Here is a 16,317-nt window from a genome sequence, read left to right on the forward strand (position 1 = left end):
CTCAGGAGAAGTTGAGGAATGTGTTTTGGGGTGTCTTTTTACATATACCCATGCTGGGTGAGATAAATATCTTGGTCAAATGACAACTTTGTATAAAAAAATGGGAAAAGTTGTCTTTTGCCAAGATATTTCTCTCACCCAGCATGGGTATATATAAAATGACACCCCAAAACACATTCCCCACCTTCTCCTGAGTACGGAGATACCAGATGTGTGACACTTTTTTGCAGCCTAGGTGGGCAAAGGGGCCCATATTCCAAAGAGCACCTTTCGGATTTCACAGGTCATTTTTTACAGAATTTGATTTCAAACTCCTTACCACACATTTGGGCCCCTAGAATGCCAGGGCAGTATAACTACCCCACAAGTGACCCCATTTTGGAAAGAAGAGACCCCAAGGTATTCGCTGATGGGCATAGTGAGTTCATAGAACTTTTTATTTTTTGTCACAAGTTAGTGGAATATGAGACTTTGTAAGAAAAAAAAAAAAAAAAAAAATCATAATTTTCCGCTAACTTGTGACAAAAAATAAAAAGTTCTATGAACTCACTATGCCCATCTGCGAATACCTTAGGGTGTGTACTTTCCGAAATGGGGTCATTTTCTGAGCACCTGTCATGTTTCCTGAGGTTCTACAATGCCCAGACAGTACAAACACCCCACAAATGACCCCATTTCGGAAAGTACACACCCTAAGGTATTCGCTGATGGGCATAGTGAGTTCATAGAACTTTTTATTTTTTGTCACAAGTTAGTGGAATATGAGACTTTGTAAGAAAAAAAAAAAAAAAAAAAAAAAAAATCATCATTTTCCGCTAACTTGTGACAAAAAATAAAAAGTTCTATGAACTCACTATGCCCATCTGCGAATACCTTAGGGTGTGTACTTTCCGAAATGGGGTCATTTGTGGGGTGTTTGTACTGTCTGGGCATTGTAGAACCTCAGGAAACATGACAGGTGCTCAGAAAGTCAGAGCTGCTTCAAAAAGCGGAAATTCACATTTTTGTACCATAGTTTGTAAACGCTATAACTTTTACCCAAACCATTTTTTTTTTACCCAAACATTTTTTTTTATCAAAGACATGTAGAACTATAAATTTAGAGCAAAATTTCTATATGGATGTCGTTTTTTTTGCAAAATTTTACAACTGAAAGTGAAAAATGTCATTTTTTTGCAAAAAAATCGTTAAATTTCGATTAATAACAAAAAATGTAAAAATGTCAGCAGCAATGAAATACCACCAAATGAAAGCTCTATTAGTGAGAAGAAAAGGAGGTAAAATTCATTTGGGTGGTAAGTTGCATGACCGAGCAATAAACGGTGAAAGTAGTGTAGGTCAGAAGTGTAAAAAGTGGCCTGGTCTTTCAGGGTGTTTAAGCACTGGGGGCTGAGGTGGTTAACTTCAGTTTGACAAATGACTATATATAAGGAAAAAAAAATGACAGCACTTTCAAACACTTTATTAACCCCTGTGGTTGCAATGTTTTCAGCTCATTCATAGAGCCTTTTTTCAAGCTATGAGCTAAAACATTGCGACCACAGGGGTGAATAAAGTGTTTTTCTTTTCACTCATTTTTTGCGAGAGTGCTGCCATTTTTTATATTCTAATATTGTCCTGGATTTGTTTCCGGATTAATTGGCCTGCACCTCCATATTTATATTTGGCCTGCTGTGTTGCCATTGTGTGTATATATATATATATATACACTAAACAAAAATGTAAACGCAACACTTTCAGTTTTGCTCCCATTTTGCATGAGCTGAACTCAAAGATCTGAAACATTTTCTACATACACAAAAGTCCCATTACTCTCAAATATTGTTCACAAATCTGTCTAAATCTGTGTTAGGCTACTTTCACACTTGCGTTCAGAGCGGGTCTGTCTGGTGTCTGCACAGACGGATCTGCTCCTATAATGCAGACGTTTGGATCCGTTCAGAACGGATCCGTCTGCATTATAGGTTATAAAAAATTCTAAGTGTGAAAGTAGTTCAGACGGATCCGTCCAGACTTTACATTGAAAGTCAATGGGGGACGGATCCGTTTGAAAATTGAGCCATATTGTGTCAACTTCAAACGGATTCGTTCCCATTGACTTACATTGTAAGTCTGGACGGATCCGTTTGCCTCCTCACGGACAGGCGGACACCCGAACGCTGCAAGCAGCGTTCGGGTGTCCGCTTGCTGAGCGGAGCGGAGGCTGAACGCTGCCAGACTGATGCATTCTGAGCGGATCCGCATCCACTCAGAATGCATTGGGGCAGTCCTGATGCGTTCGGGGCCGCTTGTGAGACCCTTCAAACGGAGCTCACAAGCGGAGCCCCGAACGCTAGTGTGAAAGTAGCCTAAGTGAGCACTTCTCCTTTGCCGAGATAATCCATCACACCTCACAGGTGTGGCATATTATCAAGGTGCTGATTAGACAGCATGAATATTGCACAGGTGTGCCTTAGACTGCCCACAATAAAAGGCCACTCTGAAATGTGCAGTTTGATCACATAGCACAATGCCACAGATGTTGCAACATGCAATTGGCATGCTGACTGCAGGAATGTCTACCAGAGCTGTTGCCCGTGCAATGAATGTTCATTTCTCTACCATAAGCCGTCTCCAAAGGCATTTCAGAGAATTTGGCAGTACATGCAACCGGCCTCACAACCGCAGACCACTTGTAACCGCCCCAGCCCATGACCTCCACATCCAGCAGGTTCACCTCCATGATTGTCTGAGATCAGCCACCCGGACATTTGCAGCAACAATCGGTTTGCATAACCAAAGAATTTCTGCACAAACTTTCAGAAACCGTCTCAGTGAAGCTCTTTTGCATGATCGTCATCCTCAACCGTTTCTGGACCTGACTGCAGTTCGTCATCGTAATCTACTTGAGTGGGCAAATGCTCACATACGATGGCGTCTGGCACGTTAGAGTGGCGTTCTGTTTACGGATGAGTCCTGGTTTTCACTGTTCAGGGCAGATGGCAGACAGCGTGTGTGGTGTTGTGTGAGTGAATGGTTTGCTGATGTCAATGTTGTGGATTGAGTGGCCCATAGTGGCGGTGGGTTTATGTTATAGGCAGGCGTATGTTATGGACAACGAACACAGGTCCATTTTATTGATTGCATTTTGAATACACAGAGATACCGTGACGAGATCCTGAGGCCCATTGTTGTGCCGTTCATCCACGACCATCACCTCATGTTGCAGCATGATAATGCACGGCCACATATTGCAAGGATCTGTACACAATTCCTGGAAGCTGAAAACATCCCAGGTCTTGCATGGCCAGCATACTCATCGGACATGTCACCCATTGAGCATGTTTGGGATGCTCTGGATCGGCGTATACAACAGCGTGTTCCAGTTCCTGCCAGTATTCTGCAACTTGGCACAGCTATTGAAGAGGAGTGGACCAACATTCCACAGGCCACAATCAACAACCTGATCAACTCTTTGCAACAGAGATGTGTTACACTGCGTGAGGCAAATGGTGGCGACACCAGATACTGACTGGTTTTCTGACCCCCCACCCACCCCCCAGTAAGGCAAAACTTTGCACATTTCAGAGTGTCCTTTTATTGTGGAAAGTCTGAGGCACACCTGTGCAAAATTCATGCTGTTTAATCAGCACCTTGATATGCCACACCTGTGAGGTGGAATGGATTATCTTGGCAAAGGAGAAGTGCTCACTAACACAGATTTAGACAGATTTGTGAACAATATTTGAGAGTAATGGGTCTTTTGTGTATGTAGAAAATGTTTCAGATCTTTGAGTTCAGTTCATGCAAAATGGGAGCAAAACTGAAAGTGTTGTGTTTATATTTTTGTTCAGTGTGTATATATATATATACAGTACAGACCAAAAGTTTGGACACACCTTCTCATTCAAAGAGTTTTCTTTATTTTCATGACTATGAAGGCATCAAAACTATGAATTAACACATGTGGAATTATATACATAACAAACAAGTGTGAAACAACTGAAAATATGTCATATTCTAGGTTCTTCAAAGTAGCCACCTTTTGCTTTGATTACTGCTTTGCACACTCTTGGCGTTCTCTTGATGAGCTTCAAGAGGTAGTCCCCTGAAATGGTCTTCCAACAGTCTTGAAGGATTTTTCAGAGATGCTTAGCACTTGTTGGCCCTTTTGCCTTCACTCTGCGGTCCAGCTCACCCCAAACCATCTCGATTGGGTTCAGGTCCGGTGACTGTGGAGGCCAGGTCATCTGGCGCAGCACCCCATCACTCTCCTTCATGGTCAAATAGCCCTTACTTTCAAAGTTTTCCCAATTTTTCGGCTGACTGACTGATCTTCATTTCTTAAAGTAATGATGGCCACTCGTTTTTCTTTACTTAGCTTCTTTTTTCTTGCCATAATACAAATTCTAACAGTCTATTCAGTAGAACTACCAGCTGTGTATCCACCTGACTTCTCCTCAACGCCACTGATGGTCCCAACCCCATTTATAAAGCAAGAAATATCACTTATTAAACCTGACGGGGCACACCTATGAAGTGAAAACCATTTCAGGGGACTACCTCTTGAAGCTCATCAAGAGAATGCCAAGAGTGTGCAAAGCAGTAATCAAAGCAAAGGGTGGCTACTTTGAAGAACCTAGAATATGACATATTTTCAGTTGTTTCACACTTGTTTGTTATGTATATAATTCCACATGTGTTAATTCATAGTTTTGATGCCTTCAGTGTGAATCTACAATTTTCATAGTCATGAAAATAAAGAAAACTCTTTGAATGAGAAGGTGTGTCCAAACTTTTGGTCTGTACTGTATATATATATATATATATATATATATATATATATATACACATACTAGCTGAAGGACCCGGCTTCACTCGGGTATATTTAATCTATTTAATTTAATGTTTGTGTATGTCGTTAAAAGATATCAACACTATACACTATAACAGTGACATCTACAGCCCCCAGCCCCCAAAACAGTGACCACCACAGCCCCCCACACTTAACACTGACCCCCCCCCACAGTGCCCTGTCCCTTAAAATTGGACCTCCACAGCAGCCCACCCTCTTAACTTTGACCTTTACAGCAGCCTTCCCCTTTAACAGTGACTTACTCAGCATACCACCCCCTTGACAGCAACCTCCACAGGGGCCCGCCCCCTTAAGTGGCCTTTACTGGATCGGGGGCCTGTCCTTTTGAACAGCTAACTCTAAGACAGCAGCGCTGTACAGTGTGAGCTGCAGGGAGAAAGTCACCCTCCCTCCCACCTTTGCAACTTACAGAAGTTGATTTCTACCTTCATTTTTTTTTTTATCCCCGTCGGCTCAGGAGTGAGAGACGGCGTGGCCTAACCAGATAAGGGGCGTGACTTAATGGGGCCTGGGGGCGGGGTTTTAAGTCTTTTGAGGGTGGACACATTGTGTCAGGGGCCGTGTCTGGGATCCTTCCTGTAAGAGTGACGCCCCTCTGGGCACCTTACTGGCTCATTTGCATACCAAACAAACTGGATTTTCAGAGGATAAAAACATCTATACTGTAAGAAAGGCACATCTTGAAATAAGGTAGTAAGTGCTATTAGGCCATGGCTTTTCTTCAATAGTAATTATCCTTGTGACAGATTTCCTTTAAAGCTCTCCTACAGCAGTGAAGATAAATGGCTGGGTTGTTATGGAAACCTGGAGTAAAACTGTGTATGTGGAGGCTGGAGGACCAGCGAGCTTCTATTGGCTGATAATGGTCATGTGACCAAGCTTCTATTGGCTAGTGCATTTTTTGGGGAATATCTCAGGAACGATGCGTCCCAGAGAGCTGAGACCTGGTCTAAAACCTTCCTGGACACCTGATGTACCTGTGTGCCAAATTTTGTGATTGTAAATGCGACAATGCAGATTCCTTTAGCGGACATACACACGCACACACACATACTCTCAGCTTTATATATTATAATATATATATATATATATATATATATATATATAAATATTAGGGTTACTCCTGCAGTATATAAATCTTTTGCTTGAGGTAGTTGTGCGTTGTGTGTGTATATACAGTATCTCACCAAAGTGAGTACACCCCTTGCATTTTACAACATTATAACAGTTTAAATTTGGTGTGCCCTCAAAATAACTCAACACACAGCCATTAATGTCTAAACTGCTGGCAACAAAAGTGAGTACACCCCTATGTTAAAATGGGCAAATTGTGCCCAACGTGTCAATATTTTGTGTGGCAATCATTATTTTCTAGCACTGCCTTAACTCTCTTGGGCATGGAGTTCACTAGAGCTTTACAGGTTGCCACTGGAATCCTCTTCCACTCCTCCATGACGACATCACGGAGCTGGTGGATGTTAGAGACCTTGTGCTCCTCCACCTTCCGTTTGAGGATGTCCCACAGATTCTCAATAGGGTTTAGATCTAAAGACATGCTTGGCTAGTCCAGCACCTTTACCCTCGGTTTCTTTAGCAAGGTAGTGGTTGTCCTGGAGGTTTGTTTGGAATTGTTATCATGTTGGAATACCGCCCTTTGGCCCAGTTTCCGAAGGGAAGGGATCATGCTCTGCTTCAATCTGTCACAGTACATGTTGGAATTCATGGTTCCCTCAATGTACTGTAGCCCCCCCACAGCCAGCAGCACTCATGCAGCCCCAAACCAGGACACTCCCACCTTAACTGTAGGCAAGCGTCTTTGTGCTGCTCACCTGGTTGCCGCCACACGCTTGGCACTATCTGAACCAAATAAGTTTATATTGGCCTCATCGGACTAAAGGACAGGGTTCCAGTAGTCCATGTCCTTAGTCTGCTTGTCTTCAGTGAAATGTTTGTGGGCTTTCTTGTGCATCATCATTGAAGACGCTTCCTTCTGGGACAACAGCTATGAAGACCAATTTTGATGCAGTGTACGGCATATGGTCTGAGCACTGACAGGCTGACCCACCACCCCTTTAACCTCTGCAGCAATGCTGGCAACACTCATACGTCTATTTTGAAAAGACAGCCTCTGTATTTGACACTGAGCATGTTCACTCAACTTCTTTGATCAACCATGGCAAGGCCTGTTCTGAGTAGAACCTGTCTTGTTACACTGCTGTATGGTCTTAGCCACCGTGCTGCAGCTCAGTTTCAGAATGTTGGCAATCTTCTTACAGCCTAGAGTCGGCCATCTTTATGTGGATCCACAATTCTTTTTTTTCAGATCCTCAGATTGTTCTTTGCCATGAGGTGCTATGCTGAAATTCCAGTGACCAGTATGAGAGAGTGTGAGAGCTTAACACCAAATTTAACACACCTGCTCCCCATTCACACCTGAAACATTGTAAAACTAATGAGTCACATGACACCGGGAAAGAAAAATGGATAATTGGGCACAATTTGGCCATTTTCACTTAGTGGTGTACTCACTTTTGTTGCCAGCAGATTAGACATTAATGGTTGTGTGTTGAGTTATTTTGAGGGCACAACAAATTTTGTGTCTCAATTTCCTGAAAGCCATATTTTTAAAATTTTTTGGACAATTCTCCTATTTTTGGCAAATTTTTTGTGGGATGAGGTGACGGTTTGATTGGTACTATATTGGGGCACATGACTTTTTGATTGCTTGGAATTACACTTTTTGTGATGTAAGGTGATAAAACATGGCACAGTTTTTATTTTTATTTTTTTCACTAGATGGATTGGATCACATTATATATGTGTATAGACAGGCTACCGACACGGCGATACCTAATATGTTCATTTTTTTACATTTTATTTTACACAATAAAAGCATTTTTTTTTTTTATCATGTTTTTGTATCTCCATTCTCAGAAAGCCATGTTTTTTATTTTTTGGGAGATTGTCTTAAATAGTGTCTCTTTTATTGTGGGATGAGGTGACTGTTTGTTACTAATTTTGGGTATGTATGACTTTTTCGATCACTTTTTATATAATTTTTTGGGAAGTGAGGTGGGCAAAATTGTAATTCCATTAAATAATTTTTTTTTATGGTGTTCACCATGCTGTAAAAATAGATTATGTTGTTGTGGATGCGGCGATACCAAACATGTATAGTGTTATTTTTTTTTTTTTAACATTTTTAACCAATTACAGTGGGATTCGAAAGTTAGGGCAACCTTGTTAATCGTCATGATTTTCCTGTATAAATCGTTGGTTGTTCCGATAAAAAATGTCAGTTAAATATATCATATAGGAGACACACAGTGATATATGAGAAGTGAAATGAAGTTTATTGGATTTACAGAAAGTGCTATAATTGTTTAAATAAAATTAGGCAGGTGCATAAATTTGGGCACCACAAAAAAGAAATGAAATCAATATTTAGTAGATTCTCCTTTTGCAGAAATGACAGCCTCTAAAGGTTTCCTGTAGGTTCCAATGAGAGTCTGGATTCTGTTTGAAGGTATTTTGGACCATTCCTCTTTACAAAACATCTTTTAGTTAATTCATGTTTGATGGCTTCCGAGCATGGACAGCTCTCTTTAAGTCACACCACAGATTTTCAATTATATTCAGGTCTGGGGACTGAGATGGCCATTCCAGAATGTTGTACTTGTTCTTCTACATAAATGCCTTAGTGGATTTTGAGCAGTGTTTAGGGTCGTGGTCTTGTTGAAAGATCCAGCCCCGGCGCAGCTTCAGCTTTGTCACTGATTCCTGGACATTGGTCTCCAGAATCTGCTGATACTGAGTGGAATCCATGCGTCCCTCAACTTTGACAAGATTCCCAGTCCCTGCACTGGCCACACAGCCCCACAGCATGATGGAACCACCACAATATTTTACTGTAGGTAGCAGGTGTTTTTCTTGGAATGCTGTGTTATTTTTCCTCCATGCATATCGCCCTTGTTATGGGCAAATAACTCAATTTTAGTTTCATCAGTCCACAGCACCTTATTCCAAAATGAAGCTGGCTTGTCCAAATGTGCTTTAGCCCACCTCAAGCAGCACTTTTTGTGCTGTGGGCGGAGAAAAGGCTTCCTCTGCATCACTCTCGCATACAGCATCTCCTTGTGTAAAGTGCGCCAAATGGTTGAACGATGCACAGGGACTCCATCTGCAGCAAGATGATGTTGTAGGTCTTTGGTGCTGGTCTGTGGGTTGACTCTGACTGTTCTCACCATTCGTCGCTTCTGTCTATCTGAGATTTTTCTTGGTCTGCCACTTAACTGCCAGCCTTAACTTGAACTGAGCCTGTGGTCTTCCATTTCCTCAATATGTTCCTAACTGTGGAAACAGACAGCTGAAATCTCTGAGACAGCTTTCTGTATCCTACCCCTAAACCATGATGGTTAACAATCTTTGTCTTCAGGTCATTTGAGAGTTGTTTTGAGACCCCCATGTTGCTACTCTTCAGAGAAAATCAAAAGAGGAGGGAAACTCACAATTGACCCCCTTAAATACTCTTTCTCATAATTGGATTCACCTGTGTATGTAGGTCAGGGGTCACTGAGCTTACCAAGCCAATTTGAGTTCCAATAATTAGTTCTAAAGGTTTTGGAATCAATAAAATTACAACAGTGCCCAAATTTATGCACCTGCCTAATTTTGTTTAAACAATTATAGCACACTTTCTGTAAATCCAATAAACTTCATTTCACTTCTCAAATATCACTGTGTGTGTCTCCTATATGATATATTTAACTGACATTTTTTATCGTAACAGCCAACAATTTATACAGGAAAATCATGACGATTAACAAGTTTGCCCAACTTTTTGCATCCCACTGTATATATGTGGATATTGGAAGAAGATAGATTTTTATAAAACATTTTTAAACTTTTTTATATTTTTTTTATATATATTTTTTTGACCCCGACTCTCTTTGTTCTTGAAGATACATTGGGTCTGATGGCTCAACAATATACTGCAGTACACTATATAGTGTACTGCAGTGTACTTTTATTTACACTTAGCCTGATCAGGCTCAGATATACCATGGCAAGCCAGATGCCAGTTGCCATGGTAACCATCGGGACGTTGCCACAGCAGCGCAGCGGCCTGATGCGGGAGGGAGCTTCCTCCATCTGGTAATCCTTCAAGTATTGGGCCGCTGCCACGGCAGAGCAGCGGCCCGATGTTTAGCCCCCTCCATGCCAGCACTGATGTTGGCCGTTTGAAGCAGAGTATCAGCTGTGTGTTTAAAGGGAGGTTTGTGCTGCCTCGCCGGCCATCCTGGATGTGGGGGGTGGATTGTGCTGCACTGCTCAGCCATCCTGAACGGGTGGGGGGGGGTTCGTTGTGCTGCCACGCCGGCCATCTTGAAGGGGGAGGTTGGCATTAACCCTTTAAGCATAGGGCCACTGCCACGGCAAAGCAGCGGCTTGTTGGTAAGCACCTTCCATAGGACCACGGCATGGAAGGGGTTATGTCGGCTGTTTCAAGCAGAGTGTCAGCTGTATGTTACAGCTGACACTATACACCGAGGACGGGTGTGTGGGGGATTGCAGTAGAGAGAGACAGTGCGCGCTCCCTTGTGGATTGAGGAGGAGTTACAGAAAATCCGCCAGATTGCGTATTCTCTGTAAATTCACTGAGAGCAGCCTTCTGTGCATAGGAAGCACATGCAGTTGTAGAACAAAAACAAAAAAATAAAAATAAAAACAACCAAATGGAGAAATGATTGTCTCCACAAAATAAATTAGTGTATTATTATTATTATTATTTTTTTGCAAAGGTGTCCATAGCCTTTAAGTCTTGGTCTATGCATCAGGACTCCCAGCTAAATAAAATAATAATAATAATAATAATAATAATCAGTTGAGTAACTCTCAATCAAGTTTAAAAATGTAGGAAATATATATATTTATTATTATTTTTTTTTTATCTTGTATTTGTCTTCTGAAGCCCTGCTCAATTATTTTCACTAATTAAGTGCAGAGTTTGCAGTGTGAAAATCTATAATACACTGTGCAGTTTCTTACTTGCACAAGGTCAATAAAATTGCTGATTGCTTCTTTTACATTTTCTATTTAGTGTTTTACCAAATTACATTTTAGGGCACTTAAACAGTTTTTGCCATTCTAATAAATGTTTTGCTCATACATTTTGCACATGTTAACTCCTTAAGGACCGGGCTCATTTTCACCTTATGGACCAGGCCATTTTTTGCAAATCTGACAGTTGTCACTTTATGTGGTGATAACCTTAAAACACTTTGACTTATCCAGGCCATTCTGAGACAGTTTTTTTGTCACATATTGTACTTCATGACACTGGTAAAATGGAGTAAAAAAAAAATCTTTTTTATTTATAAAAAATACCAAATTTACCAAAGATTTAGAAAAAATAGCAAATTTTTAAGTTTCAATTTCTCTACTTCTATAATACATAGTAATACCTCCAAAAATAGTTATTACTTTACATTCCCCATATGTCTACTTCATGTTTGGATCATTTTGGGAATGATATTTTATTTTTTGCGACTGTTACAAGGCTTAGAAGTTTAGAAGTAAATCTTGAAATTTCTCCGAAATTTTCAAAAAACAACTTTTTAAGGACCAGTTCAGGCTTACATGATAGAAGCCACCCAAAAATTACCCCATTCTAGAAACTACACCCCTCAAGGTATTCAAAACTGATTTTATAAATGTTGTTAACCCTTTAGGTGTTCCGCAAGAATTCATGGAAAATAGAGTTACAATTTCAAAATTTAACTTTTTTGACAGATTTTCCATTTTAATAATTTTTTTCCAGTTACAAAGCAAGGGTTAACAGCCAAACAAAACTCATTAATTATGGCTCTGGTTCTGTAGTTTACAGAAACACCCCATATGTGGTTGGAAAATGCTGTACTGGCACACGGCAGGGCGCAGAAGGAAAGGAATGCCATATGGTTTTTGGAAGGCAGATTTTGCTAGACTGTTTTTTTGGACACCATGTCCCATTTGAAGCCCCCCTGATGCACCCCTAGAGTAGAAACTCCATAAAAGTGATCCCATCTAAGAAACTACACCCCTCAAGGTATTCAAAACTGATTTTACATATGTTGTTAACCCTTTTGGGTGTTCCACAAGAGTTAATGGCAAATAGAGATTCAATTTCAGAATTTCAATTTTTTGGCAAATTTTCCATTTTAATCCATTTTTTACAGTAACAAAGCAAGGGTTAACAGCCAAACAAAACTCAATATTTATGGCCCTGATTCTGTAGTTTACAGAAACACCCCATATGTGGTCGTAAACTGCTGTAATGGCACACGGCAGGGAGCAGAAGGAAAGGAATGCCATACGGTTTTTGGAAGGCAGATTTTGCTAGACTGGTTTTTTTGACACCATGTCCCATTTGAAGCCCCCCTGATGCACCCCTAGAGTAGAAACTCCAAAAAAGTGACCCCATTTTAGAAACTACAGAATAGGGTGGAAGTTTTGTTGGTACTAGTTTAGGGTACATAGGATTTTTGGTTGCTCTATATTACACTTTTTGTGAGGCAAGGTAACAAGAGATCGCTTTTTTGGCACCGTTTTTTTCTGTTTGTTATTTACAACATTCATCTGACAGGTTAGATCATGTGGTATTTTTATAGAGCAGGTTGTCACAGACGCGGCGATACCTAATATGTATACAATTTTTTTATTTATGTAAGTTTTAGACAATGATTTCATGTTTGAAACAAAAAAAATCATGTTTTAGTGTCTCCATAGTCTGAGAGCCATAGTTTTTTTCTGTTTTTTGGCGATTATCTTAGGTAGGGTCTCATTTTTTGCGGGATGAGATGACGGTTTGATTGGCACAATTTTGGGGTGCATATGACTTTTTGATCGCTTGCTATTACACTTTTTGTGATGTAAGATGACAAAAAAAGGCTTTTTTTTACAGTTTTTTTTATTTTATTTTTTTACGGTGTTTATCTGAGGGGTTAGGTCATGTTATATTTTTATAGAGCTGGTCGATACGGACACGGCGATACCTAATATGTATACTTTTTTTATTTATGTAAGTTTTACACAATAATATCATTGAAAAAAAAATATTTTTTGGGTGATTGTCTCAAGTAGGGGCTCATTTTTTGCGGGATGAGGTGACGGTTAGATTGGAACTATTTTGGTGGGCGTACGCCTTTTTGATTACTTGCTGTTGTACTTTTTGTGATGTAAGGTGACAAAAGAATTGTTTATTTAGCACAGTTTATTTTTTACGGTGTTCATCTGAAGGGTTAGGTCATGTGATATGTTTATAGAGCTGGTCGATACGGACGCAACGATACCTAATATGTCTATATGTCTTTTCCCTATTTAAAAATAAAAATTACTTTATTTTTGGAAAGTGACGCTTTTTATTTTTTTATTTGAAACTTTAAATTTTTTGTAAAACTTTCATTTTATTAACTTTTTTTTTTCACTTTATTTTTTGTCCCACTATGGGACAGGGTCTGATCCTTGTTTCAATACATCACAATACATCTGTATTGTGCTGTATTGAACTGTTAGTGTCTTACACTGTAAGACGCTAACAGTTGCTGCCCTAGGAGACCCAGCCTGGGGGCTGGGCCTCTTAGGCTTCCGTACATAACAGGCCCCAAGCTTGGGGCTGCCATGGAAACGATTGAGTCCCCGCCACAGCACAGCGGTGGACCCGATGCATCAGGTGAGGGAGCGCAAACCTCCCTTATGCCGCGTTATCGCCGTTGCTGGTGGATGCAGCAGGGATCCGGCGGTCAGTAACCGCCGGATCTCTGCTGCTGACCGGGAAGACTGCACGCTGGGGAGGCACGACTGCAGGACGAGAGCGCTCGTCCTCGAGCGCAAAGTGCCAGCGTTTGAGGACGAGCATTCTCTTCCTGGTTCGTTAAGGTGTTAAAGGGGTTATTCAAGACTATAAAATACACCCCATATGCCCGGGCCCCTCACAGTGAATATACTTACCTGACTCCCCGCGCCACTCCTGGTCCCCACACGGCCACTGCAGCTACTCCCCGTGCGTGGATGAAAACATCGGGTAGAGCAGCCAGTGACAGACGGGTACGAGCCTCACTAGCATCGAGGGTGACACAAGGGAGGCTCGTCCCTGTCCCCGCCTGCCATTAGCTGCTCCCCCGACACCAGATGTTTTCATCCGTTCACAGGGAGAAGCGGCAGTGCTGGGACCAGGAGCTGCGCAGGAAGCCAGATAAGTATATTCAATGTGAGGGGCCCGGGCATATGGACAACAGACTGTTTTTACAGTGTTCACATCACTATAAGATCACACGATGCACCTTTACATACCACAGTTCAATAACAGCATACAATAATTTATTTGTTCGCATAAACAATTTTACAAGTGTCTAACAAGCTATTTCAGTACAATTGTTCAGTAGCCTTATACATGTACACTGCAGAATTATTGTCCGACATGAATATTTGGTGTTCAAACGGTAGAGATTATTGGGTTCATTTATCAAACTGGTGTAAAGCAGAGCCGGCTTTGTTGCCCCTAGCAACCAATCAGATTCCAGCTTTCATTTTCCAAAGGAGCTATCAAAAATGAAAGGTGGAATCTGGTTGGTATGGGAAACTAAGCCAGTTCTACTTTACATCAGTTTGATAAATGACCCCATATCTGCTTTTCGAAACATGTCTTTATGTATTATTTAGGGCGCATTCACACGACCGTAGTGTTTTGCGGATCCGCAAATCACAGATACCGGCCGTGTGCATTTCTCATTTTGCGTACCGCACATGGCCAACGCTGTGATAGAAATGCCTATTCTTGTCTATGATTGCGGACAAGAATAGGACATGCTCTATCTTTTTTGCGTTGCCACGGAACGGAACTACAGATGCGGACAGCACACAATGCCGTCTGAAGGAGCCCTTATGCACATCTAAAACCATGACTGACATAAGGCAGTGGGACATTAATATACACTCATCTAAAAGATGCTCACAAAAAAGTGAATGGAGCAGATTATGTGCTGTACAGTTGTTTCAACCAAACTTCAGGCATGATGCTAGGTGCTGAATGGCGGAAAATTTTATTTTTCTTGAAGTAAAGTTTGTTTACTAATTATGCATTGTAACACAGATTAGAAATCCAATATGTGACAGAGCACAAAGCAACATGATATGCGTTTCAGACATAGGGTACTTTCACTGTAGCGTTAAAGTTTTCCGGTTCTGATCAGTTTTATCCTAATGCATTCTGAATGGAGAGCAATCCGTTCAGTATGTATCAGGATGTCTTCAGTTCAGTCACTCTTACGGTATTTTCTCTGTACAAAATTCCAAAACACATTTTCTATTGAAATGTATAAAAGCCAGATTCGGCACCAAGTGTTCCGGTAAAACGTATCTGGTTTTCCGGTCTGCGCATGCCTAAAAAATGCAAACAAAAAAAGACAGATCCGTTTTTCAGGATGACACCGGAGAGACGGATCCGGTGTTTCAATGCATTTGTTAGATGGATCCGCATCTGGATCAGTCTACAAATGCTATCCGTTTGCACACGGATTTCCGGATCCGGCAGGCAGAACTGCCTGCCTGATCTTAACAACACAAGTGTGGAAGTACCCATAAATGAAAAAAATCACGCAGGACCACTGTCCTAAAAAAATTATACATTTATTAATTTGTTCTTCCAAACATAAACTTAGGTGCGCAATTACTGAAAATCAGTCTGTTGATAAATTCTAGTGTAAAATGTAAATTAAAACTTATTGATTTTTTTAAAAATATTTTTGTGTTCAGTTTACTTACAGTTGGATATTTGGATGTAATGATAAAGATGCAACCAAGTGGTATGTATTATTTATTTTCCTGTACATTTTTGTTATGGATGCATAATAAATAGTGTGATAGAAGTGTTAACCAGTTCACGTCTGTATTAACCAGTTCATGTCCGCATTAACCAGTTCACGTCCGCCCATAAACATTTGGGTAGTCAGGACTTTTCTTTTAAAACAGGCGTTCAAAGATCGCAGCTGCATGCTAATTAGAGAAAGCAGGGGTGGTTTTACACTGTCCGTGGGTTTGAAAAAAAAAAAACGAACCCTCACACAAGACCATTGCCAAAAAAATAAATATATGGCTCTCAGAAATTGAAAATTACATTTTTTTTTAATGCTTTTATCATGTAAAAGTAGCAAAAAATCCACAATGTCCATGACAGTGACCCACCCCACTTAACAGTGACCGCGACAGTGGCCTGACCCCTTAAAAGTGCCCCCCACAGCGGGCTGTCCCCTTAACCGTGACCTCCACTGTGCCCCACCCTCTTAATAGTGACCTCCACAGTGCCCTGCTCCCTTAACCCCTTAAGGAGCGGGCCACTTTTCACCTTAAGGACCAGACTGATTTTGGTAATAACTTTGGAATGCTTTTACTTATCCAAGCCATTCAGAGACTGTTTTCTCATGACA

General features: G+C 40.9%; 1 protein-coding gene across 2 annotated transcripts in view; it reads left to right on the forward strand.

The window, feature by feature from the left end:
- Positions 1 to 16,317, forward strand: part of PGAP1 (post-GPI attachment to proteins inositol deacylase 1) — a 1,296,519-nt gene that overhangs the window by 525,858 nt on the left and 754,344 nt on the right. For both annotated transcript variants that reach the window (XM_040441657.1, XM_040441658.1), the window contains exon 11: positions 15,647 to 15,696. In XM_040441657.1, coding sequence (XP_040297591.1) covers positions 15,647 to 15,696 — 50 coding nt within the window. The remainder of the gene's footprint in view (positions 1 to 15,646; positions 15,697 to 16,317) is intronic.

The sequence above is a fragment of the Bufo bufo genome, chromosome 7, assembly GCF_905171765.1.
Source record: "Bufo bufo chromosome 7, aBufBuf1.1, whole genome shotgun sequence".
In the NCBI taxonomy this organism is placed as follows: Eukaryota; Metazoa; Chordata; class Amphibia; order Anura; family Bufonidae; genus Bufo; species Bufo bufo.